This window comes from Sitodiplosis mosellana, unplaced genomic scaffold, assembly GCF_009176505.1.
Source record: "Sitodiplosis mosellana isolate CC-2019 unplaced genomic scaffold, AAFC_SMos_1.0 Smas_scaffold_6170, whole genome shotgun sequence".
In the NCBI taxonomy this organism is placed as follows: domain Eukaryota; kingdom Metazoa; phylum Arthropoda; class Insecta; order Diptera; family Cecidomyiidae; genus Sitodiplosis; species Sitodiplosis mosellana.
This window is the reverse complement of record NW_022601411.1, coordinates 1,779,154-1,805,556: the sequence shown is the minus strand read 5'-3', so window position 1 is coordinate 1,805,556 and position 26,403 is coordinate 1,779,154. Positions and strand designations below refer to the sequence as shown.

Below are 26,403 nucleotides of genomic sequence, written 5' to 3'. Positions count from 1 at the left end.
CTTTTTGCAATCCAGGAAGAGATGAAACTATTGAATTCCTCATAGAACACGGCGCCGATGTCAACGCCAAAGACAATGATGGATTGACAGCTCTTCTTTGGGCTTCACAGGAAGGTAATTGTCTAAAATACTTGGTTCAAAATGCAAACAAGCTTTTGATTTTGTTCTTTTAGCAATCCAGGAAAAGATGAAACTATTAAATTCCTCATAGAACACGGCGCCGACGTGAAAGCTACAACCAAAAACATAGAGACAGCACTTCATTATGCTGCGCGGCAGGGTGATCGTTTGAACTCTTACTTTCAAACATAAACAATATTTTGATTTTGTTTCTTTTGCAACTCAGCACGTGTGGAACTTGTTGGACTTCTCATCAAAAAAGGCGCCGACGTCAATGCCAAAGATATTCGTGGAAATACAGCACTTTATTGGACTGTAGACGATGGTAATCTTCTATAATCTTAATTCAAATTGCAAATAATTTTTTGATTTGTTCCATTTTTAATTCAGAGCGTAAAACTGTTGTTAAACTACTTGAAGCTGAAGCTGAAAGAATTCGGAGTCAAAAACGGACATGGTATCTCGAAATTGAAGGTAATGTGTGCAACGCTAGGGGGATTTCTCACTTAAAGTATGGAATAATTGTTTTGTTCTTCGTCGTCTGATTTCTACAATAAGTTGATCACAAATATTCTTTATTTTTCATAAATTGAAAAGATGAAAAACTGTTTTTGTACATCCCCTTTTGAAACACTCATTTCATTTTGTTGATAACATATTTTCATTCACTTTTTGTTCATTTTCTAGTATTTGGATGGCCTTTTGTGATACTTTTCCTTTTTATTATCCCGATTTTACTGGTTGCAATGCATTTACACGATTTGACCTCACTTCAAAGTCGACTGCTGACAGGAAAATTGATCGGTGGTGGCAATTTCGGTGATGTGTACATGGGAGAATTGTTTCCAATAAATCCATTTTCCGAAAAGAAAAAAGTTGCTGTGAAAACGATCAAAATCAGCAAAGGAACTGCCTCGAAATTGGGGGTATGTTTAGTAACGGGTTAGTGTTCTTTTATTGGCTTTTGATGGCTAATCTTTGAAATTTATTATATATATAGGGTACAACTGAATTATTGGCGGAAATAAACATTCTAAAATGTTTGCCAAAACATTGCAATGTTGTTGGTTTTATTGGGGCATTCGGCATTAGGAACGCTCTCAATGGTAAATTTGGATCTATTTGAAAGTGTTTTTTTTAAAACCATTGAAAAATATAAACCGTTTGGTTTTCAACAGGTGGAATAAAGATTCTTTATGAATTCTGCCCATATGGTGATCTCAGAAGTTTCTTAAAGAAAAATAAACCAACAAAACCTACAACACCAGGTTATATCCCTGACACATTCTGTTCACCTTTATCACCTTTATCACCTACCTTCTCATATACAAAAACGGATCTGCTTAGTTGGGCGGCTCAAGTGGCAAGAGGCTTATTATGTTTGGCTTCGAATAAACCTCCTATCATACATCGTGATCTAGCTGCTAGAAACATTCTCCTTTGTGATAATGAAACGGTTAAAATTGGTGATTTCGGTCTATCACGGACACTGAACGGAAGTGAATATTATAAAAAAGGGGGTTCGGTACGAATGTGCACAAATGAAAAATGTCTTTGAATTAGAATTGACGGAGATGTGTTTTATTCACAGGCTCCTGATCCAGTTCCATGGATGGCCATCGAGTCTCGTCAAGATTCAGGAATGGAACAGAAATTCAGTGTAAAATCTGATGTTTGGTCGTTCGGTGTCGTAATTTGGGAATTATTTTCGGATGGAGATGATCCAACTTATTTTACAATCGAACAATTGAAAAATGGCACCCGATTACCACAACCAAAAAGGGCTACGGAAGAAATGTGAGAATCGAAGAGTGTAATGAGCTATGGACTTTTTACGAACGACGTTTAATAATAATAATTTTAACTTTTGCAAATAGGTATAGCCTCATGTTGTCATGCTGGCAGGAAAAACCAGAAGATCGTATAACATCTGATGATTTAGAGAAAATACTTTCAAAAATGCATTCGGATGCACTGGAAGATGATGGACACATAGATAACGATGATGAAAGCTTAATAACCGTGAGAGTAGATGAAGCAAACACAGGAGTCAGTGCAATCATAAATTTGCCAGAGAGGACATCCGATGCAACAGAGGAAAATGGTTCCAGTTTGAGCTAAAATTCACCTTCATAATAATCAATACAGCCATTCTTATACATTCAAAGTTGCAGTTTTGTAATGATTGGAACATCGCGTTCTCACACGGAACAGATATTTCGATTGATGAAATTGAGCGTAGAGTATGTTTCATGGATTTTGTTGTGGAAGATGAGATTCGATTTCTTTCGACTTCCAACTGTTCCATGGAGATAGATTGGTGTTTGGGCGGGTTGTCGTAGTTTTTTTACCCAAATGATTTGAGAAATCTGTCATCTCTGATCAATTACGCGAGAAACGACAACAACCCAAGGATTGTAAATCCACTCTCTTTTAACGCAAACAAAATCATCAAAAGCTTACTCGACGCTCAGTCTCACCCATACTTTTGATATAGATATTTCCTTACTGAAGAACAGAAGTGAATAAGCATTGTACTTATGTTAACTCAGGCTTGAAGAAATTGGATTCAAATTTGAATTTAGAAACTACACCTCAAAATCGAAGAAAGATTGTGCATTACTGTAATCGATAGTCTACTTAAATAAAAAGTTTTACGAGCGTAAAACGGACTTTTCCGCACGTTTTATATGCTTAGAGGTCAATAAAATACATTTGAATGAAAAAAATGAGATAAAAGATAATGGCCAGCATATTATAACACCATCATATTTAATGACAGCTGACCGAGAGAGAGCCAAAGTAATCATGTAAAATGACCCATAAAGTATATTTTTAAATGAAAAAAAGTTGAAAATAAAAATTAAAAAGAAGACCATCATGGTTGACCAATCATTTAACACGGCTAACGATAAGAAAATGATATAAAAAACCAGAAAATGCATTTTAAAATGAAAAAAGTTGGGAAAAAAATTCAAAAAAAATTGAAAAAAAGTCAATCATGGTCGGCCATCGTGTTATAAATCATTTAACACGGATTAACATGATAAAATCGTGTTAAAACAAATCAAAAATCCGTCAAATTTTTTTTTCAAAAAAATCCAAGGGTCCTTCCTTGGGTGAAATTCTATGACATCCGAAAATTACCAGATGAACTATTCCAATTTGGCCCAACTTTTGATACATCCAAGGTATTTACTAATAGTGACTCCTGGCCAAATTTGAGCGAAATCGTTCAAGCGGTTCGAAAGTTATCGTGGACACAACCAAAAATCGTAGTTTTTGGGCCATCATGGTCGGCCATCGTGTTATGAACCATTTAACACTGCCTAATATTATAAAACTATGTGAGAACGATACAACAATCCACTCTAGGTTGATGAAAAAAGACATTTTTTTTCGACATAATCCAAGGGGGGACCCTTGGGTGATTTTCTATGATGTTCCAAAAGTACCAGATGAACTGGTCCAATTTGGCCCAACTTTTGATACATCCAAGATATTTACTAATTGTGACTCCTGGCCAAATTTGAGCAAAATCGCTTGAGCGGTTCGAAAGTTATCGTGGACACAACAAAAATTAGCACACTTTTTATCACGTCGATCGCTATACTTTTCTCACACACTTCGTGTGCGGAAAAGTAATTAGTTACCAATAAAATTATAACAATATGGACAATCATAGAGTTAGTATGATTGCCATAAATTACAATATATTTTTATGGCAATTTTTTCTTTGCAAATTGATGAAAATTTTGTTGATCGATTATTTATTTACCACTTGCCATTAAGCATCCGACAGAAACCATCGAAATAGAAACCGGTTCCGGTAAGTGAAAACTTTCAAGAAAAATTCTCCCCAATTAAAACAAGTTGAAAGAGAAATAAAAGAAAGATAGAGATCAGAAAGAGAACACGCATCACTTTAATTTTAGACTTTTTTTATTTATTTTTTTAAACATTCATTACATTTAGTTACAAGACTCTTGCAAATAAAATAATTTTCGAATATTACGCAAACAATGAAATGTGAGTAGATGTTTTACAATCCAAAATCGCCTCTAATGAGAGTTGTATTCGTTTGTTGTCCTGGTACAATTTGATTTATATTTCTAAAACGACGCATTATTCACTTGTGTTGTTGTTGTTGTTGTTTTATTATTTGTTGCTATCGTGGGAAGAAGCCACATTTTGGATATGAATGTGTGTGCATATTAATTTCCAGCAGTTTGACACAATCGAAAGAAGAAAATTAATGGACGAGGAAATAGACTTAGCTTAGAGACCAGCTAAAATGATTCGTGGATCTTCGACACTTGCTTTAATTTTGCGTAGGAAAATTACAGCTTCTCGTCCATCAACCAAACGATGGTCATAAGTAAGAGCAATGTACATCATTGGACGAATGACAACCTGAAACAAATGAAAGAATATTTTTCGTTATTACTTTAAAACAACAAACAATTGAATCACACCTTATTGTTTTCACTAATTCAATATTTTCAATTCATTTAAAACAAAAGAATTTGAAAAGAGTACCTTGAATGCATTTCGGTATTATCATACCATCATCAGCATCACGACTAAACAGAAAAGTCGTCGGTTGTCACGTAAAAACATCGGTCGGTGTAGCATCATAGCAACCGAGACAGCAAATTTGACTCGATGTTCCCGTTATCCAGATTCAATGCGTTGTTGCTCCTCTGAATAAAGTAACTTTCGTATGCGTCTAATTTGCGCGCGTCGCCTATCTCTTTCACCAACCGTAAGTTGCTTATGTCGATGTTCAAATGACCGCTGTTCAATGCATGCAATGCTAAGGCAGAGCGGTAGCCCTGTTTGTTTTTTATGCACAAACAATGTTCACGGAAACGAACTGAAATGTTACGTTTCGTTTGTCCAATGTATTCACACATACAAACGGGGCACTGAATAGCATAAATGCCAGATTTGTGTAAAGAATCAATTGTGTCTTTGGTTGAACCCAACAAATTCATTATTTTGGTTTGATTCGTATACACAATGGTTAAATTATATTCACGAAACTTATTTTTTATCTTGTTCATAATTTGTGGGATATATGGCAAAGCAACTCTAACTTTTTCCACTTCTGGCGTGTTTTGCGAAAACAATGTCGATAAATTAAATTTGTTTATTTTGTCTAAATGTTTTTTTATCAACACGTCGACCAAATCTCCTTTAAAGCCATTTATTTTCGCCATTTGTTTTATGCGAGCGTATTCAGTCATGTAATTTTGTGCTGAGAGTTTCATTCGACACAATCGATGAACCATTGAATGATACGCAGCCAATTTGTGTTGCATGCTACAGTTTGAATCACTAGTTATTGTTCTCAAAGTGTCAGTGGGTTTGTGGTAAATGGCAATATCAATTTTATTGTCCACAGAAGTTGACAATTCCATGTCCAAAAACGATAATTTACATTTATCATCCTCCTTCTCACACGTAAATTTAATCGAATCGAATCGATTGTTGAGCACGTTTAACACTGAGTCAATTTCGTCTTTCTTTATTATCGCGAAAACATCGTCTACATATCTCCACCAGATTCTGGGGAGCAAGTTTTCTTGTTTTAATTTTCGTTCGAATGCCGACATGAATAACTCACTAATCAATGGGCTAAGCGGATTTCCCATGTTAGTTCCAGTCGACACATGATAAAACGAATCACGAAATTGAAAATAACTATGATCCATACACATACGTGCTGCTTGGTAATAAACTGATTTTTGTTCGAATGGAATATCAATTTGCTCTAAATATTTTTCAAATTCCTTCAATGCAACATCAACTGGAATACTTGGAAATAAAGAACACACATCAAATGAAATTTTAGTCTCATCACAATTCACAACAACATTTTCAATTTTTTCAGCGAAGTCAATTGAGTTTCTGACTGAAAAACTCTCAAAAGGTGGCAGTTTTTTGACTTCTTTCACTAGCCATTTAGCAATGAGATAGTCAGTGGTCCCGATACTAGATACAATCGGCCTCATTTTGTTTCCGGCTTTATGTATCTTTGGTAAACCGTAAATTCTGGCAACTTTTGGATTCGACACTTTGAGATTTCGAGCCAGACGCGCACCAAACACTTTTCCTATTTTTTGTCTCAAATTATCACTTTCCCGAATCATTTTCGGTAGAGGAGTTTAAACCAAGAGAATCTGGTGGAGATATGTAGACGATGTTTTCGCGATAATAAAGAAAGACGAAATTGACTCAGTGTTAAACGTGCTCAACAATCGATTCGATTCGATTAAATTTACGTGTGAGAAGGAGGATGATAAATGTAAATTATCGTTTTTGGACATGGAATTGTCAACTTCTGTGGACAATAAAATTGATATTGCCATTTACCACAAACCCACTGACACTTTGAGAACAATAACTAGTGATTCAAACTGTAGCATGCAACACAAATTGGCTGCGTATCATTCAATGGTTCATCGATTGTGTCGAATTACATGACTGAATACGCTCGCATAAAACAAATGGCGAAAATAAATGGCTTTAAAGGAGATTTGGTCGACGTGTTGATAAAAAAACATTTAGACAAAATAAACAAATTTAATTTATCGACATTGTTTTCGCAAAACACGCCAGAAGTGGAAAAAGTTAGAGTTGCTTTGCCATATATCCCACAAATTATGAACAAGATAAAAAATAAGTTTCGTGAATATAATTTAACCATTGTGTATACGAATCAAACCAAAATAATGAATTTGTTGGGTTCAACCAAAGACACAATTGATTCTTTACACAAATCTGGCATTTATGCTATTCAGTGCCCCGTTTGTATGTGTGAATACATTGGACAAACGAAACGTAACATTTCAGTTCGTTTCCGTGAACATTGTTTGTGCATAAAAAACAAACAGGGCTACCGCTCTGCCTTAGCATTGCATGCATTGAACAGCGGTCATTTGAACATCGACATAAGCAACTTACGGTTGGTGAAAGAGATAGGCGACGCGCGCAAATTAGACGCATACGAAAGTTACTTTATTCAGAGGAGCAACAACGCATTGAATCTGGATAACGGGAACATCGAGTCAAATTTGCTGTCTCGGTTGCTATGATGCTACACCGACCGATGTTTTTACGTGACAACCGACGACTTTTCTGTTTAGTCGTGATGCTGATGATGGTATGATAATACCGAAATGCATTCAAGGTACTCTTTTCAAATTCTTTTGTTTTAAATGAATTGAAAATATTGAATTAGTGAAAACAATAAGGTGTGATTCAATTGTTTGTTGATTTATCGGTTTTCACGTCGCTCAAGAACATATTTATTAATTACTTTAAAAACCGAAACAAAAGAAGAAAAAATCTCCTGGAAAATTTTCAGCAAGAAAAATTCTATCTTACAAGGAAAAGAACACTTCTTAACTCTTAGTCAATATCGAAAGAATTTTCATTTCATTTTTAATTTGTTAGCTAAGATTTGGTAAATCACTTACTTGTCTTTTGATTGCGACCGGTCTGTCAAAGATGCCGTGCAGACCCAAGATCGCACTTTGTGGTGGATTGATGATTGGAGTTTCCATCAGTGAGCCAAACACGCCACCGTTACTAATTGTGAAGGTGCCGCCGAATTAATCATTAATGAATACAAGAAGCTATTATATTGGAAAGAAATTGTGTTGATTTGATTTAAATTGGTAGGATTTCATGTTTTTAAATAATCACAAACAAAATGAAAATGATCCCACAGTTCCTCGCAAATAAAGTGTCGTGATTGGCGGTTTTCTTCATATAATTTCCCAGGGAGAACGGAACATTCTTCTCAAGTACGCACTACTTTGGCCAAAATCAAAACCAACGCGCAAGCTATAACAAATCTCATTTTGTCAAACAGGATCCGGAGACAAAATTCAACGTTCTCGGACCAAACAAAAAATTCAAACTAAACAGGAATCTTCTTTATTCGCAACAATAGTCTCAGTCAACGGCAATTTTGACGGCAACGTTTGGAACTACGTCGATGAGTGTATTCAATGCAGTGTCAAATATTATCGTGTTGTGTGGTGAAACAGTAATATTTGAATTTGAATTTTGAATTGAATAAAAATGTTTCTCGATTGTACCAAATGAAACTGTGTAAATATAACGTATTAGAAAAAAATTGTTTTTTTTAACGCTTCTTCTTCGTTTCATCAAATCGACTTGACTGGCTGTGTCACCCTTGGAAATGCCAAAGATCATAATGAGTTTGATACAATTTGCACAGGAAAATTATTGATCTCAAACTAAACTACAGTCAATTGAACCGCTGCTGTACTCTCTAACTCCAAATCACCAAGAGGATTTACGCATTTTTGATGGTTCTATCGAAGTTTTCACAAAACATCAAATGAACTCTGCTAAAATAGAGTGATTTTCATTCAATATCGAGTGGATCACCACTGTATCTCTGGATATTGACATTGTTCGTGATCTCACTCTATGGCGATGTATTTGAATATTTTGGTTCGAAAATTTTCTGCGAGAAAACAATAAATAATGAAATCTCTTGTGAAAAAATATCCCTCTATATACACAGCTGTATGTTTCAATGTTTATTCAATTGTTCGTTTCAATGCAATTTCAAGAGAAAAAAAACAGATGATACGAATATGCACCATCTACAATGGACAGACACACACAATTTGGTATAAAATATCAAAAAGATTTATTTGTAATGAATTTTTATGTCCAAATTACAAAAAAATTTAAAAAAGAGAATCGATTGAGTTTTAAATACATTCAGCCTTTGATAACAGCAATTGGTCGCAATTTGATTGCCTTTTTACTGATGCCGGCTGCGTGGCACGTATCAACGACATCGGTGACATTTTTGTATGATTCGGGCGCTTCTTCCATGACCAATTTTGGTGATGCCACTCGAATGGCGATTCCCATGTCACGCATGTTATTCAACACATCCGTGTATTCCAATTTACGGCGCGATTTTGCTCGGGATAATGCGCGACCCTGTGAAGTGGTGGAGAAAAAAGAGTTTGATCAGTTAAAATCACAAAATTGAAAAGCCGATTTAATTCAAAGGAGAAAGAGCAATGACAAATGGATGCAAAATGGGGTTCAATAGTAAATGAACTGGAAAAAATTATTTTCAAAGAGTTTTTGGAAAAATTTAAGAAAAACTGAAATTTTCAATTGTTTCTGGATGAAAATGTTGAATTTCAGTCATAATTCAAAGGATTTTCAGTCAAAAAGTGAAGATATTCGGAGAAAAAAGTAAGAAAAATATTGGAAATTCAAGTGTTTAATTAAAAAAACAGTCAAAATATCTTACAGCTCCGTGACAGGTTGAGCCAAATGTTTCGGTCATTCCATGTTCGGTGCCAGTTAGCACATAACTGCATGTACCCATCGTTCCACCGACCAGAACCGGTTGACCGGTCAGCTGATAATCGACTGGAATGAGGGGATGATGCGGTGGAAAGGCTCTGGTTGAGCCTTTACGATGAACCAACAACGTTTTTTGCTTTCCATCAACCATGTGCTCCTCAATTTTGGCCACATTGTGTGACACATCGTAGATAACATGCATGTCAAGGTCATCGGGTGTTGTTTTGAATTGTTTAGCAAACGCCTATAATTGATAAATTAAAATTGATTACCCAAAACAAATGGTTGGTTTGTCAAATTATTGGAATTTTCAATTTAATGCGAAAAATATCATCGAAACGACAGAAAAAACCGTGAAGAATGAAAAAAAAATATTGAAATCATCTTATTCAACTTTCTGTCGTTCTTTTCATCTTTTTTCCATCTGAATTTCGTCCACTGTCTCTCTCTCTCTCACCTGTCGTGTCAAAAACGTCATGCTGCTGCGATTGACCCAAGCAAAATTGGCGGCGGCTGCCATTGCTTTCAAATAGTTCTGACCTTCGGTGGAATTGATGCGTGCACAAGCCAATTGGCGATCGTTTGTTTCGATTTTATCACGTTTCATGGCCTTTTCCATTTCGACTAGAGCATCTGTAGCCACCTGATGACCAAATCCCCGGCTACCCGAATGAATCATCACACACACTTGACCCTTCTCTTCAATGCCCATTTTGCTGGCGGCGAATTTATCATAAATTTCATCGACGACTTGAATCTCAGCATAGTGATTTCCTGCACCCAGTGTGCCCAGCTGTGGTAAACCGCGTTTTTTTGCTCGCATACTGACTTTGGACGGGTCAGCATTCAACATTCGACCATATTCTTCGCAATGTTCTTTATCCTCGGCCCAAACATAACCTTCACGCAACGACCAATCCATGCCCATTTCCAGTGCTTCTTCCAAATCACGTGCATTCATCGGTATAATACCTTTCGATCCAACACCGACCGGAATGTGATCGAATAGCCCTTGAGCGAGATGCTCTTTGACCGGTTGCACATCTTTTTCGAATAAATTGGTTCGCAACAAACGAACACCGCAATTGATATCAAAACCCACACCGCCCGGTGACACAATCGATTTTGGATCGTTTATATCGAATGCAGCCATATTTCCAATCGCAAAACCATAACCCGAATGAATGTCCGGCAATCCAATCGAACGACCAACAATTCCCGGCAACGCAGCCACATTCGCAATTTGTTTTACACCTGAACATACAAACACATTGATCAAATTGAGTTTTTTCGTTATTGGGAAATGAAAACAATTTAAAGAGAAAAACAAACAAATTAAGTCACAAACCTGGTAGAAATCCACCGTCCATACCCGGTCGACATGAATTCTTCAACTCTTCGAACATCAAATTTTCCAAATGTTTGTTTACATAAAATACACCTTCGACATTCATATTTGGCTGGAAACCCTTCTTAATTCGATAGCTGTAGTCGTTGATTTTCTCAATGTATTTGAGCTCCTCCTCATACTGGCGAACAACCATTTTTGCACAATTTTTTTTCTGTTCGACAAGTAATACCGCTCAATCTTTTCAGGTGAGATTTATTTACAACGTTTTGACGATTGATTCTACGTGCTTGCAACGACTGAATTCTTTTGTTTTTCGACTTTTGGTTTGGCTCGTATTTCGGTTTCTTCCCTGTAGCTATTGGTTTTTTTTTTTGTAATGAAATTGTGCGGCCGGTGTCACTGTGTTCAAAGCGAAACGGTGACTGTCACTTCTGTCAAATGTATTATGGTTTCATGTGTTGAAATACTCAACGTGTACTTAACTACTTGCGAATATTATCGCTTTTTTAAGCTTGAATTTTCGGATTTTTCATTTGAAATTTAATTTTCAGCCGAAAATGACTGAACTACATTCACAATACTATGAGTGAAACGCATCTTTCGATACTTTTTCTACATATTGAAGAATATTTTGACTTTTTTCAATATTCAATTTTTTTTTTGTGAATTCTCCTTCAGAATGCACACAATCCATTTTCTATGTTTGTTTTTGATGTGTGCAGAACCCATTTTGCTTAATATGTTGATGGCGCCATCTATCGAAAAATCAACATCAATTCCTCAAAGTTCAACTCTCAATTGAACTTAATACCAACGCGAATGAATGAAAAACATCGGACAAGCGATTTAATCTAATATGAACTTTATTTATTATCGACGCTTATTTATTAAGTAGCATTTAATCGTAGAACAAACTTTTTTTTCTAAAAAAAATCAAACAAAATACAACAGAGTTTCTCTTCTTAATCCATCTCAATCATCTTCGTTGAAAGGACAATGTTTGGCAAAATCTACTTGAACGCAGTAAGTGCCGGTCGTTCTGAAAATTAATGGAGAAAAAATATGATTCGTTACGATTTGATTTCAGTTCGGAAATGTAAAAAATGTTGGAATTTCATCATGTTTAGTAGTTTCACTTTCAGATTTGGGAATTTTGAATACGTTTTTTGGAAACCAAATTCAATTAATTTTTTATTTCATTTTTATTCATTTTTTTTTCATTTGATTTGATTTTTATTGTGGAAAATTCAATCTTTTTTTGCAAGAAAATCGATTTTTTTCGTGTAAAAAATTACAAATTGTTTGTCTTAACGCCGGAATATAGAATTTAATTCAGAAATAGATATCAATTGAAATAGTTTGTGTTAGATATAAACAAGATATGTGCTTACTCTTCAGGTACATCTTGTCCGATGTGCATCAATTTGATCAGACTAGAGTATTGAATTGGTTTAAATGAGTATTTGGCCAAGCCAAACAATGGTGAATTGTTTTGGACGCAACCGCTTGGGCATGATTTGTATGGGAACAATTTATGCTTGAATATTGCATTCGCTAAGTAACATACACTTAAGAAATGGCTACAACGGTTCCGATCTGCAATAAAAAAACGAAGAGTGGGAGATGGAGATTGTGTGTGCAACACTGGGTTATATTCGAAATCATTTTGACAATCAGGGGGTTAATTTTTACAAAGAATTATTTGAAAAATAGAAAAAAGAAGAGTTAATTTTAAGTTAAAAAGAGTAAAGTTTAAAAAAAAAGAGAAGTCAATGAAATTGATCACGTAAATGATTGTCTTTCGTTTTGAAATTGTTTTGTTTAATTCATCAAATAAATCAAAATGAACATTATGAATCAAGATTAGCATGAACTTTGCAAAAGATTGTAAATTGCAACCGGAAAAAAATGAACTTCGAACAATCCATTAAAAACCGTGGAAAAATCCCTTTCCTCTGTTTGTTCCTAATATTCATCATCAAAACGATATCAAAATCTAATGTTCATTATGACTCATAACTGAACTCAACAAAATTCGAAGCCAATGCAAAACAATTTAAAAATGCCAGACAATTCAAACGCGTTTAAATTGAAAGAAAAAAAAAAACAAGTAGACAATGAGCGAATAAAGAAAAATGCATACTTAATCGTAGACCGCGACGACAAAATGGTTGTAAGCTTCCTCCGTTAATGCACAAGTCCAGCGACCCGGTGAGTGATTGTTGGCCCAGTGTTCCGGCGTTTGTGTGAATTATTTGCACAACATTCGCATCGTCCCGTGTTAATCGATAGGTGTGCGAGGCATGCCGTTCGATCAGTGGTCGCGCTGGATCCAAACCGATAATTTTATGCTGTTTCGATGTTAAATGGTTTGAAACCATTCCACAAATGTGAGCACCTAGAGGAAAATAGAACACAAAACATATTAGGCCATGCCACGAAAATTGCATCAGCAGCCGGTTTGGATTCTTGAGAAAAGGTGTTATGACAATGATTGTGCTCAACGATTCAATTGTGCTGTGGACTTTTTTTTCATACCAAGCGAATGACCGACGCATGTCATTTGCGAATTATCTGAGCCTCTGTAGGTTAAATACGCGTACACCTAAAAAGAGAATTTTTTGATAAAGAAGAGAAAATTGTTGCTGAAAATCATTTTCAATTCAATCACATGACATGTTTTTAATAATGCTAGAAATATAACGACAATCGCATGAAAATGGGTCAACAAACAATAAATAATAAACATAACATGTTTCACCGCATTTCAAAGTGTACACGGTGTGCGCGAACGCGATCAAAAAGCGAGATTTCTTAACGGCAAGAGAAATGATGATGATGATGGCTGCTGCCGACAGATGATTGGCAAAAAGGAATTAAATGCAACCACTTTACAAGTTGCAGTGCGTCACATTTCTCAATTGCGCGCGCGGCGCGCACATTGGAATGTGCAAAAATCAGATGCAACGTTTCCAGTTTTCATTAGAGATGCTCAAACTTGTAACGGTCAACATATCTTTCGAACTGGTTTTTCTTTTTTTTTCTCTTGCGATCAAGTGCAAATGAAGAAGTTATTACCGATTGATTTTATTGTAATTTGCGAATATTTACTTTATTTAGCACCTAATTCAAGGTTTTGCACATTATCATAATTTATATTGTTCTGTAACGGAACCATCATTTGATGATCATTGATTTTAATCATTATTTCGATAAAAATATTGATGAAATTTTAAGAATGATATTGATTGAAACCAAAGCATTTTATATTCAACCGGAGAAAACATTAAGACTCTTCAAGCTATCTATCGAGAATTCAGCTTTTTGTTAGTTTTTGTTTCCTTTTAACCTTCTGTCGTCGTAATTTATTCGAAATTTTGTAAATTTCAATTCCAAATTTTGTTTAATTAGCGATTTTTTTCAATTTTCAATTCAAATTGTATTTTTGAATGTTGCAAAAAAAAGGCGATAAAAAAACATACGAATTTCCAAGGAAACACTCACCTGCGCTGTGCACTGGGCCACCAATTTTGTATTGCCTAATGCGGAAAAATAGCATGGATAGTATGTAAGTTTTTTCCAATCAACTAAAACCACATTAAAACGTCTCGACAAATATGCTGCTCACGCAAAAATCCACATGTTTTCGCCACCGATTCCACGGAACCGATCAAATGGCATTGAAAAACAAAAACAAAATTGAATACATTGAATTAAAAAAAAAACAAACAGAGGAGGAAATGAGTTAAACATGTTTTGAGAAGAAGCATAGTCAGCTATTAGAAAGGCGATTAGGTGCATGAAGTTCATATTATTGGACTTGGACACATTTAAACAATTACCATCTTTCAAGTATCGCATATGCTTATCCCGTGCAGTGCCATTGAATCCATGCACGATGAATACGGTCTCTTCGAATGGCCGGAAATTTGAAAATGTTGACGGCTTTCGCACATCCACGTATCTTCCATCGGGAATTTTTCTGCAAAATAAATGCAAACAAATTAGTAATTTTCGATAGAGGAAATAACGAAATGGAAATTAGACACAATTATGGAAATATCTTAACTGAAAAAATACCAACGAAAATATTTCAACAACAAAAAAAACGAAATCAAAGCAAATGGAAAGGCAGAGAGAGAGATAGAAACTTAGTTGGAAAGGGAGCTAATGGAAACATTGCCTAATAAAAGATAAACATTTCAATTGCTCGAAAAGGGAATGAAATGAAAAAGAAGAGAAGAAAAAGTGAGAAAAGGCGAATAATGGAAAAAATGAGGAAAAACAAGAGAAGGTTGAGGAAAGAAGGTTAAAGAAAACCAACGAACGACTTCATTGTGAAAAGCAAAAAACTGATGAAAATCCCATGAAATCGGTATGATCATAAGAAAGTGATAGTGATGTGTCATTTTGGATTGGGAAAATAAATCAAAATTGACATTGGACGTACGTGGCATACAAGACATACGGAACCCATTAGGGGCACATATGACACACGGGATCCACCAGACGGAAATGTCACACGATTCATTCATGTCACTATTTCCATCAGAGAGACATTTAGAGAGAGAGAGAGAGAGAGAGAGAGAGAAAAAAATTGATCATCAACAGCCATACACAGTATAAGAACGCATTCACTTTTCCGATTTCGATTTCGATTTCAACATGCAATAATATGCGTACTTCAAAGCGTATCAACATTTTTTTTGTCCGTCTTAGACGATATTTCCCGTCTACTCTGCACATGAGTATATGTATGATCATACATCTCACTTTTCGATGCTGCTTTCGTCGTAATATCGGATAAAATGACGGTAGTTTTGTTGCAATGATATCAATTTGCGTAGATCGTGTTAGTTTAAGAGGATCACGTGCGAATAAACGAGAGCATTTGATGTCTATCAAAATGATTTAGTGTGTTTAAAAATAGTTCAAGATCAATGTAGATGATCATTTGTTACGCTTTGATGATCGTTCGTGAATCTCGTAATTCTTTATCATCATCATCGTTGTCGTCGTCTTTGTCGTGGTTGTTGTGGTCGATGAGATGAGATGAGACACTGCGAGTTGAGTGTAGGCAGTGCTTGGGCACGTGCAACCACATCGTTGTCGTTGACATGGCATCGACAAGAGCGTGTGAGGATTTGAAAAACTGCGTCAATTTCGTTATTTTCCATCATCAGACCATGTGTGTGTGTGTGTGTGTGTGAAAAAAAGGTAAAGAAAAACCGTTCATTCACATCGTAAATCGTTCAATTTAAACAACGGCAAGAGTTTAATGAATTGCCAATAAACATGTTGTTGATCGATGTCAAATTGAATGTGCAATCAACGGTTGCACGTCGGTTGTGGCGCTCGGGTGAGAGAGACAAATGCATATTCTCATTCAAAATGCATTGCAATTTGCACAATTGTACACACTCTAATTATAATGAAATGGATGAAAAGTGAACGCTTTTATTTTCATTTCATTTCTATAGAATCTCAGTTATTTTGTATCGAAAATTGTAATCGTGTTAAAATGTAATTATATGTGTTGTTTTCTCTGGCCGAGAAGAATATTAAGGGCGCAAAACGGATTGATGGAAACGAAAAAGAAATAAAGCAGCGGATAGAGAAAGAAGGTTTTTAATTGCTATGATTTCTTTGATCGCGCTTTGTGCGATGCACAACGCCCGATGCCACACACTCACACATACACACACACGGCCATTGCCAATTCACACGATCACTTCGCATGTGCATTCTTTACGCGAATACTGGCATCGCATTCACATCTTTTATCATAACAAGCGCTTAACATTTTCAGTCTCTCACTGCATCCAGACACCAGGCCGCATTTTGACGAAGCTATCAAAAGAGTTTATGACAAAAGCAGAGCGTGGCGCATCCATTTGCATTATCTCACACTTGAATTAGAAACAAAAAATCGAATCGAATTAACAACCATCCGTACCGAAACATGTACGTTTGTTTGGCAATTTTCCGATGCTTTACAAATCATTTGTGTGCGCCTAATTTGTATTCAGTCGCATTAAAACAGGTTCAAAAATCATTCACGAACTTAAAAACGCTGGCTTTTTTTTGTTTCTTCTTTCTCATTTCGGCTCAACTGTTTTGCGAACCGATTCAGTTTTCCATTTCGTCGGTATATTGCGCCTTGCCCTGGGTGTACTTTTACTGTGTACTCGCATTTCTCTCTATCTCATACTCACACTAATTTGATCGCCCGCTCGCTTCTTTTGACGCATTTGCAAACAAAGTGGAATTTAATTTTTTTTTTTATTTCTTCTTTCTCGACAAGATTTGGATTGTAACTGGCAACAGCAGTAGCAGCCGTGCAATGTTTTCTTCTCGGCTTTTCATGACGCATGTTGTGCATCCATAAGTGTACTGCTGCTGCTAGCTAAATGCAATCCACATTCAAGTCAATCAGTCGGTATGCTTCACGAGTACAGCCATGAATGTGAGTAGCTTTATTTTTTTGGCCCAAAATCGAGTAAAAATCCGCACACAATTGTTGCTATTTTCTCTCCATTGCCATAAAGTCAATCTATATGAACGCTTTCTTTTACCTTTTCAAGCGTGATTGAGCTCGAACGAACGCAAATGTGCGCAATTGCACGCGCGCGTGCGCAAGCACACCCGGCGCACTCTTTGCTCACTCGCTATGCACTTTCTTAAACTCTGCACTGTTTCCAACAGTTTTTTCGTGTCGTTGTCATCGATTCGACTTTTTTTTCTCGTTTCGTTTTTGGTGTGTGCCAATTATCAGTGTGATGCGATCGACTTCATGTTGGGAAAAAATAAATAAATAAAAATAAAACAGCCCATGATTATTGGCCGTATAACGGTGTCACATTTGCACCTATGCACAATGCCTGTGTAGTGAACAGCAACCGCTTCTTTTTGGCATTTTATCCACTCTCGATCCAAAAGAGAGACATTCCTCGGTTTCTATATCTTTCACTCTCACATTCCCAGGTTCATCACTGGTTCTATCACTCTTTCTCATTCGTTCTTACACTTGCGCTGGCTCTTGTTCCTTGTTTCTCTTTCACAGAGATTTATCATCGAAGAGAGTTCTCTTGAGAGAAAGAAGAAAGAAAGAGTGTATTTCTTCTACTGAGCAGGTCTGAGCTAAGCCGAATCAGTCGCCTAAAGTATTATTTCAATACATTCACGGTGCAAGATTTTAATTCCGCCAATTCAGCTCGGCTCAGGCCTGCTCAGCAGCAAAAATATAGACTCTGCGTCTTTTTCTTTGAACTCTTTCTATTTCACACAAATGCAACTCATCGCCCTCTCTTTCTTTCTCCCTCTGAGAGGGAGATCCGCTCTTGTCAATGCCTCGATCGTGTTTAAAATATCAAAGAGCAAAAAATAAAAAAATGCCATAAATGGCATCTTTCGGTGCAGCGCATTGACGTCTCACTTACACAATCGCTTGTCATCGCATCTTATTCAATTTTCACCTTTCGATTAAGTCCTGTATGCACGATGTGCACTAACCACGTTCCACGTGGTCCATTGCACTTTTTGTCAACACATCGATGGGAAAATCTATTTGCTGCGCGCGTTCGCAAACTGGAAGCTCGGTAATGAATGTAATGCCATCGAGCACAACTTGATGAAGATAGAAAAAACCGTCCAACTGCTGTGTTACCTATTTTCTTCGGCTATTTTTTTTTGCCGTTTTGAGATGGATCGTGTATCTGTTGTTGCAGACCACTGCACAATGTCATTAACGGAAGTCGAGCGAAAAACGATCCAGCAGCAACAGCAGCAGCAACAACAAAATCGCTTGGCATTCGTTCGAAAGTGAAGTGTTTAGCACATACACTGTAACAAAGAGCTGATTTGGAGACACACACACAAAATGAAAACGACATGACGATTTTGAGTAGAACACACGACAGACGAAAAACCAACGATTCTTCAAAATGAACAGCAACAACGGAGTGTGCTCTTCAAAACAAACAGAAAATGCTCGTCGCAATCCAAATGCATTCATGTGGATTAAAATGTGCGATTTGCGAGCATTGTGTGTGTACCACAAAATGCCATATTCACTGGAAAATGTTAGTGTTTATCGTAAAACGCGATATGGCGCGCCATCGTGCACAAGCGCTGAGCTCGTCGCCGAGTAAATTGTGCGATGAAAGCGATACACTTTGATATGGCTGTTATTTAGTACAGTTCCCAGATCATTTAGGTCTTTCATTTTGGTTGTGGTTTTGAAAATGCTTCGCTAGCTACGAAATGAATGTCATTAAAATCGTTCGTGTAGATCGTACAGACAACGTACGTACACCCATGTACGCATTATCATCGATCGTACGAACAAAAATTTGCTCGTTCTTTTTCAATCATACTGCGTTTTCGTTTGAAAATTTTCGTTTTCCATAATGGTAACGTAAACATTGATCCACTGAAATTATATGTATATACCATCGCATTCGAAACGGAAAACGATAAAGAAAATTGTAAAGCGGCACACGATGCGAATGCAACAACGATCAATTTCAATAACATCGATATTATTATGAAAATCGATCGTCAAATAATTAACATATTTTGGACAGCAAAATTACTTTCGCTATTCACAACGACGAGACACAACAACGCCAACATTTCGAATATGTTGAAACGTTTCGCCGCCGATTAACCTATCGGCTTTCGGTAATTGTAAATCTCCTTACACAATTCAATTAGATATCGGTGCCGGAGCCCCAACATCACAAGCGTCAATTTAAATCGATGCACGATTAAAACAACGATCGAACCAATTTTAAAACTATGCAATAGCAAAGAAGTATTAAAATGCGTTCTTCTCTTTTGAATGGAGTGTGTTATTCAATTATAATTACTTCCTTCTTGTGGCAAATGGTATTTATGGCTCATTTGGTATGCTTTATGTTTTATTAATTGCAAGACGGTTTACCGAAAGATCAAAACGGAAAATCTCTGAATGTTTAGTCTATTTTGTATTTTTTGTGGAAGTTCAACTTCTTTGATTAAGCCCATACTTGCTCAATTAATATGATTTGAAGTTATTAATTGATTCATAGCTTAGTATTTTTCAACACCAAATCAATCTTTTTTAATTTCAAAGTTCTGAATGAATTGATTTAAAAACAATTCTATTTGACCAAATTGGGCTTAAAGATCTCATTTCTTTATCGAAATTATCACACAATTATGAAACTTGATCGAAAATTGCATTTTTTTTTCTTAAATGCCTGACTTCGTAGGAATTTTCGAGAGAGAAAAACACGAGCAGAATTCATAGAAAATGAGGAGAACATGCACAAAAAGTGTGGTGATAAAAAGCGTTAGGAAAAATTGCTTTTTTCAAACAAATTTCGAATGGTTTTCAAGCAAATGATTTTTTTTTCCAAATCAGATATGAAAGATCTAAATTATTATTCAATTAAAATGAAGAAAAATTGAAAACAAATTATGATGCAATCATCATTACATTTCAAATAAATTACAATTTGTTTCCGATTAATAAGGTTTAATCGGATTAGCATTTCGTTATTTTTGTCATTTTATTCGTGTACGTTTTGCCATTTTGTTAACTTTGAACCAAAAATTGTGATCTGATTTCTCAATTCGTTTATTATCACTAGTGCGCTGATTTTTTTCTTCTAAATTCAAAAGGTAGAAAATCATCTTGTGCAAATTTGTGTGGCTATTGGTGAAATTGTATTAACTAATGCAACTGACTGAACCCGGCATACTTGATTGAATTAGTTCAAAATTGATTGAAATCATTTGGAATTGCCTGTGATAGCAAATCGTACAAAAATCCAGACAAAATGTCGCAAGACGGTTAACCGATGAGTAGTCAATATTTTTGCACAAGGTATTGTCTTCACGTATCTTTGCAATAATAATTCATTTGCAATGAAAAATCTACATAAATTCTAAATTGGTACTATGGCAATATCATTCGGTCAAAAAATTGAAAAATGAATGTATTTAGTTCGACTTTGTATTACAATTGGTTTGCCTACTTTGATGCGAATCGAAGAAAAAAATACCATTCTTCAATTATAATGGGAATTTTCGTTGAATAAACAAATCGGGCCGAATGGTCAATAAACCCAGTTGTGTATGATACAGTCGATGCCTGCGCCACAGTAGTTCATCGTCTATGAGTCAATTAATTAGCCTATAATTTATTACAACAACAACAAAGAAGAATCGCGAAAAAACCTGCGCAAAAGATGTGACGGTTGTGATTTATGATGACGGCATCACGATCGAATGCACGATGCATCGTACCTCGACCAATGGACCACGCACCCACATGAAAATGCAAGTGTAAGCCACGAAACGAAATGGATTTGACTGTGGAGAAAATATCTGCTCGCATCGGCATTACGTTATCTATCATTTGAATTCATTCACATCAGTGCAACGTATTGTAATGAATCCTATTAATTGCACGCAACACGGCGGAGATATTACCATTTTGCTTGGGGCTATTGGAACAACGTTGCATCAAATCGTTTGCTATTTCTTTCTTATTTTCTGAAGCAACGAAATTCTAAGCAAAAGATTTTGATTTCAGTTCGATTTGAAAAAAAATTACAAACTTCTTTGGTTTTTGATCATTAGAAGGGTATAACACTGGAATTTAGCACAAACAGCAAGATGAAACAACACTCATAACATTATTTACAACAACACAGAAAAAAAACCTAAAACGTAAAATCAAACTCCAACAGCAAAAATTTTTAAACTAAAACATCACAAACGAAAAGCAAAATCAATTCCTTTATGAATGATGCTCCAAAAATAGGCCCATAATGAACGAAATCCATTGAAATGAATGAGAATAGCCGTTGTAATCGTTGCACGTGGAATATTCAGTAATAGTTGCCGAATTCAATACCATTTGCTGTGACAATCGCTCACTTTGTGTATATTCAGAAATAGATATATGGTATTCATGCACTGATATCTTTTGGATATGTATGGCTGGTCCAGGAAAAGCCAACATCGGTTTGAATTTCTTAATCAAACGGTGAATGTAAATGTTTACTATCATATCGATTCTTAAACATCGACAAAAAACATTCCGATCGCATTTTGTGGATTTTCAATCAAGATGATGAATGAAAGACTTTCATTGAAGGTGTTATCGAAATGTCAACACTGAATATGAACCAATTTACCAACTCTTCGGCTTAAATGTCTACAACTTTTTGCATATTCACGTGGGCTCAACAACACACTCTATATCACTTCATAAACATTTTGACACCGCATTCGTCGCTTCTACAATCGATTGAACCGAATTCATGTGCCGAATATTGGAATTTCTTCAAAATCAAAGAAACAAAATGCCGACCATGACTGTGGTGAATCGAATGATACAAACAGATGCAACATTGCAATTCTGATCACAACACACACACACACACCCATTTATCCATCCATACGTTCATTCTCAAGTGAAAATCGTTCAATTGAATTCACAAAAAGTGCATTTGCGCGCGTAAATCGAAAGCGTGTTCGAAATCTACTTACGGTGTATGTAGTATGAAATCGATATCTTCGTGTGGACATGAGTACGATTTTCGTCGCATGCATTTGAAAAGGTTTATATCCAGTAATCCAGTTCCTAAGAAGGCTGCGGCAGCTGTGTATGTGTGTGCATCAATTGATTCGAGAGAGAGAGAGAAGAGAGAATATATGGTATGAGATCATGCGCGCGCGTACACTTTTCTTATCAGAATTTCTCTTGCCATAATGAAATCGAATGAAAATGTTGCAAAACAAAATCAGTTGCATGAAGGTATATCGGTTGGTCATGAATTCTTTTGGTCATCATCAGCCAAATTGGTTGAGCCAATGGAGGATAGCTGTGGATGTATGCTGAGCATAAAAATTGCAGCAAGCTAAGATTGGTATATTTTGATATTGCATGTCGTTAACCATGAACATTTATTTGGGAATATGAATTTGGAACACCTAGTTCAATGCTTTGCACGCAATTTTTTGTCATAAATGCACTTGCTCACATGATTTGCATGGTTCACCACTCACGAGATCAAAATGAACCAATTTCAGCTTTCTGAGTGTCTATGTGCAGCAAATATCCTCAGCTATCTGTCATTGATTGGTCATCATGATCACTTTTATGCTGATTAAACCTAGTTTGTGCTGATTTTGCTCCATCAGATCATTTTAAAACGTCCATTTGTGGCATTGCGTTACGTACCGTGGATGCAAAGTAGTAATGCCAAACATCCGCATAGAAAATTCATAATCAGCTATAATTTTGTCCGACAAACCCAAAAAATGTTCATCTTCCGTTGACCGAAGGCAAATTGCACTTCGAACACACCAATTCACGTGTGGAACACGGGCGACAGCGTCGAAACACTGTCCGTGAACCGCGAATTGATCGCTTTTTTGCTGCTCTTTTCGTTTCTTGTTCTAAATTTTTGAATTTACACAACAACACTTCTTCAACACTCAAACGTACACATATTTGTACTGTGGCACAGGGATGGATCGAAATTCACGCAACGAAATCGTTTCTATATGAATTATATGATATTTCGGAGATGAGTCTCGATCCTTTTTGTATGCAACAACACTCAAAACACTCGGATTCAATTCGATCGACGAGTCGATAAGTGCTCGAAAACTGGAACCACACACCGACACTGAATGATTCACATTTATTTTAATCAAACGAGTCTCTTCGCGGAAATTAACGGAAAAATCGGATGAAAAAACTTTGCTTTTAATCGATTCGATGTGAAAGATTTTCTTTTTTTGTAGAAATTAAATTCTTTCTTTATTTGGTAATTAAATTATTTTTCAAATTGAACTAGTTTTGTTTCTGTTTAGTGTAAAATCGCCTATATTCGCAGTACAACAGGTGGTAATGCATCCAGTTCGGTTGAGAACATCGTTTGAAATGACTCGGAGGCACTGAGGATACGGAAACAGAGTGTGTGTGTTTGTATGAAATCGATCGACACAAAACAACGGTGAACTGAACTGCAGTCGCGGTGTGCACTCAAAACCGTCTCACACTCTCGCATGTATCATGTGTCTTTTGTGCGCTTGTGTGTCTTGATGAAATGGGCTCGGTTGTAACCGTGAAAACCAATAATAACAACCACTTTTAATGCGATTTAAGCGAATATCGTGTGTATATGAAAAAAAAAGAGAAACAGTAACCGTTTGAAGCGAATCGAAACGCGAGAGAGCCATTGCTGCCGCAGCAGCAGCAGCAGCAGCAGCAAAAAAACCATAATAACAGCATTTCTGTAACACACATGCAATCGCAGCATACATTCACATAACATTTGCTGAAGCGAGTCAAGCGCGCGTAAAGCTCTCTTGAGCGTATATCTACGCTCGCCACGGGCTCGGTTATCTTTTTTGGCGCAACGTGCAAACGAACGAACCACACGCATGGTAGAGGTGCTAGCGCCGAAGCAGCCTTACCAAACTTATTATACTGATTACATTTTTGTTTTTGTTTTTTCTTCGTTACATTCCAAGAGCAAAGCAGTTACACGACCAATTCCAACGTAACGTAACAGTAGGCGCGCAGTTCAATGTTAAGATCGCAACATTTCAAGCGCAAACTAATCAACATACTGCAATACGAGTGGTTCGCTCAGCGTATACTTATTCGCATGTCCCCGGTGACAAAGACAAATGAAGTGGCTTTGGCTTTGGAATTATGATAGAAAAATTGAGGATAGGAAAAAAAATATGGTCGAAACTGCTTGGACGATCATTCAAACTGATGAACCGGCCAACGGACTGAATGATTGAAATGGAAAGGCTCTCGGAAGTCGCCTATGTTGCTTTTGCCTAAAACGTCATTGTCATTAGCAGCATTGACGTTCTATTGACTTAAAAGCATTGAAATGTCAATTGCTTTGACGTTCTAGGCTCAAATTTCCGAGAGCCTTTGGTCTTTTTAAAGAGAATCAAAATGGCGTTAAGTTAATTGAAGGAAGTAGAAAAATAGAGAGAAAGAGTTAGAAAAATATAGACCAGAGAGAGAGCGAGAAAGAGAGAGAGAGAGAGAGCTTTGCAAAGAGTCGCAAAATTCATTCTTTCAAAAAGTCTTTCTTTTTCAAAGGTAACGAAAAAAACTTGTCGTTTTCGCATTTTCCCCTGCAAAACCATTTCCACTTGGGCAGAAAACTCTTTGGATGAAGTGTGTTCGTAGTTCATGCGTTATTGAAATTGAGTTAGATCAAATGGGTGCGTGTGGTTGAGCAGTATATTGCATTGGTCGATCTAAGTTTGTGCTGGAGAGAGAGTGTGAGAAAGCAATAGAAAGAGAGTGAGAAGCCAGAGATCATGAAAACGAGACGTTGAAATCGCATGATATAATGATATTTGCCAACTGTCGATAAGAATTTATTAGCATTATGTGCATCATAGCGTGTGACGTTATTGTTGTTTCATTTTCATTATTTTTTACTTTTGTGGTTGTTGCCTTCTTATCTTCGATTTGGCCGTCGAAAATCGAGCATGGAAATCGATGTGTGTAAGCTCGCTGCGAAACATAACACATATGTAACATATGGCTATTTTGAATACATTACGTCTTTTATGGATCTTTTTTCGATCATATTTTTGGACCAAAATTGAACCGCATTATTTCCGGAAATTCATACGGTATCGAAATAAGTGTGTCTCCCGGTCAAAAATTCCGACTCTTACTTGAATTACTCAATATGCATGAAAATCAATTGAATTCGTTTGTGAAATCTTGAACGCCAGTGTGTCAAAAAAAAAACTGGTTTCAAAAGAAGCAACAAAAAATATGGCCTGTATCGTTACTAAGCACGCACCAAATCGGTTCACACACATTCTTCCATATCAATGAAAGGAGACACAACAAGAATGCAGAGAAAACTCGGCGAGGCCAACGAAAAACAATCTCAAGTAAGACAATACAACACAGCAACGAAAAAAAAACAGCTTACACACCATCGAATATGCCAGGTGAATAAAAATGCATGCGGTTGTTCCAAAAAAAAAAAATTACAAACTGAGTAACAAATTATTATCTGTGCGCGTCTGATATGTTTTACGCCAATTCCAACGCACAGTCGAAAGATGAAATTTCTTTTCTTTTCTTTCTTTTATTTTTGCTGGCGAAACAAAAACGCATGAACAAAAACAAATACGGCATGAAGTACAATTACCGAATTGTTATAAATTGATTCAATGAACGTCGAATTCAAATGTGTGTGTCGGTGGTGTTTCGTGCGAGAGATGCTAAACTGATATGAGAGTATTGGTTTCGTGCCAGAGATGCTCGCCCGCCAACATTCTATAGGCGATTCGTTTTGATCGGTTCCTCTGGATGAGTCTTTTGCTCTCTCTATCTTTCTCTTTTCCTCGATCGCTCTATCTCTCTCTCCCACTCACTCACACGTTTTTTCTCTCCCTCTTTGTTTCTCTTTCTCTCATCGTCCATCTCTCGCTCTGACCGTCTCGATCTCAATCTGTTCAAGAGTGAACAAAAATATATCAAGCATAAATTCACTTGC

General features: G+C 36.4%; 4 protein-coding genes across 6 annotated transcripts in view; 1 reads left to right on the top strand and 3 right to left on the bottom strand.

Annotated features, from left to right (window-relative positions):
- Positions 1 to 2,990, top strand: part of LOC129576087 (ankyrin-1-like) — a 5,162-nt gene extending 2,172 nt beyond the window's left edge. For 2 of the 3 annotated variants that reach the window (XM_055460606.1, XM_055460604.1), the window contains 9 exons: positions 16 to 114; positions 182 to 280; positions 347 to 445; positions 511 to 594; positions 808 to 1,046; positions 1,121 to 1,226; positions 1,299 to 1,645; positions 1,712 to 1,917; positions 1,998 to 2,990. In XM_055460606.1, the coding sequence (XP_055316581.1) occupies positions 16 to 114; positions 182 to 280; positions 347 to 445; positions 511 to 594; positions 808 to 1,046; positions 1,121 to 1,226; positions 1,299 to 1,645; positions 1,712 to 1,917; positions 1,998 to 2,241 (1,523 nt within the window). In that variant the 3' untranslated portion in view covers positions 2,242 to 2,990. The remainder of the gene's footprint in view (positions 1 to 15; positions 115 to 181; positions 281 to 346; positions 446 to 510; positions 595 to 807; positions 1,047 to 1,120; positions 1,227 to 1,298; positions 1,646 to 1,711; positions 1,918 to 1,997) is intronic. The other variant, XM_055460605.1, reaches the window with a different exon arrangement.
- A 1,053-nt stretch (positions 2,991 to 4,043) lies between these two features.
- On the bottom strand, positions 4,044 to 7,736 carry LOC129575922 (dihydrolipoyllysine-residue succinyltransferase component of 2-oxoglutarate dehydrogenase complex, mitochondrial-like; the record flags this gene model as incomplete). Its single annotated transcript, XM_055460161.1, has 2 exons — positions 4,044 to 4,533; positions 7,605 to 7,736. Coding segments are annotated over 2 exons (267 nt in total), but the record flags the coding sequence as incomplete, so codon positions are not given.
- A 1,055-nt stretch (positions 7,737 to 8,791) lies between these two features.
- LOC129576086 (RNA-splicing ligase RtcB homolog) lies at positions 8,792 to 11,279 on the bottom strand. Its single transcript, XM_055460602.1, has 4 exons — positions 10,844 to 11,279; positions 9,953 to 10,749; positions 9,440 to 9,739; positions 8,792 to 9,117 (listed from the first exon to the last, which is right to left on the bottom strand). The coding sequence occupies exons 1-4, from the start codon at positions 11,037 to 11,039 to the stop codon at positions 8,890 to 8,892; spliced, it is 1,521 nt and encodes a 506-aa protein (XP_055316577.1). The 5' UTR covers positions 11,040 to 11,279; the 3' UTR covers positions 8,792 to 8,889.
- Positions 11,280 to 11,707: 428 nt separating this feature from the next.
- Positions 11,708 to 23,992, bottom strand: LOC129576085 (phospholipase A1 1). Its single transcript, XM_055460601.1, has 8 exons — positions 23,085 to 23,992; positions 22,391 to 22,502; positions 14,689 to 14,828; positions 14,351 to 14,466; positions 13,385 to 13,451; positions 12,990 to 13,244; positions 12,238 to 12,442; positions 11,708 to 11,885 (listed from the first exon to the last, which is right to left on the bottom strand). The coding sequence occupies exons 1-8, from the start codon at positions 23,128 to 23,130 to the stop codon at positions 11,819 to 11,821; spliced, it is 1,008 nt and encodes a 335-aa protein (XP_055316576.1). The 5' UTR covers positions 23,131 to 23,992; the 3' UTR covers positions 11,708 to 11,818.
- Between the last annotated feature and the right edge of the window lie 2,411 nt (positions 23,993 to 26,403).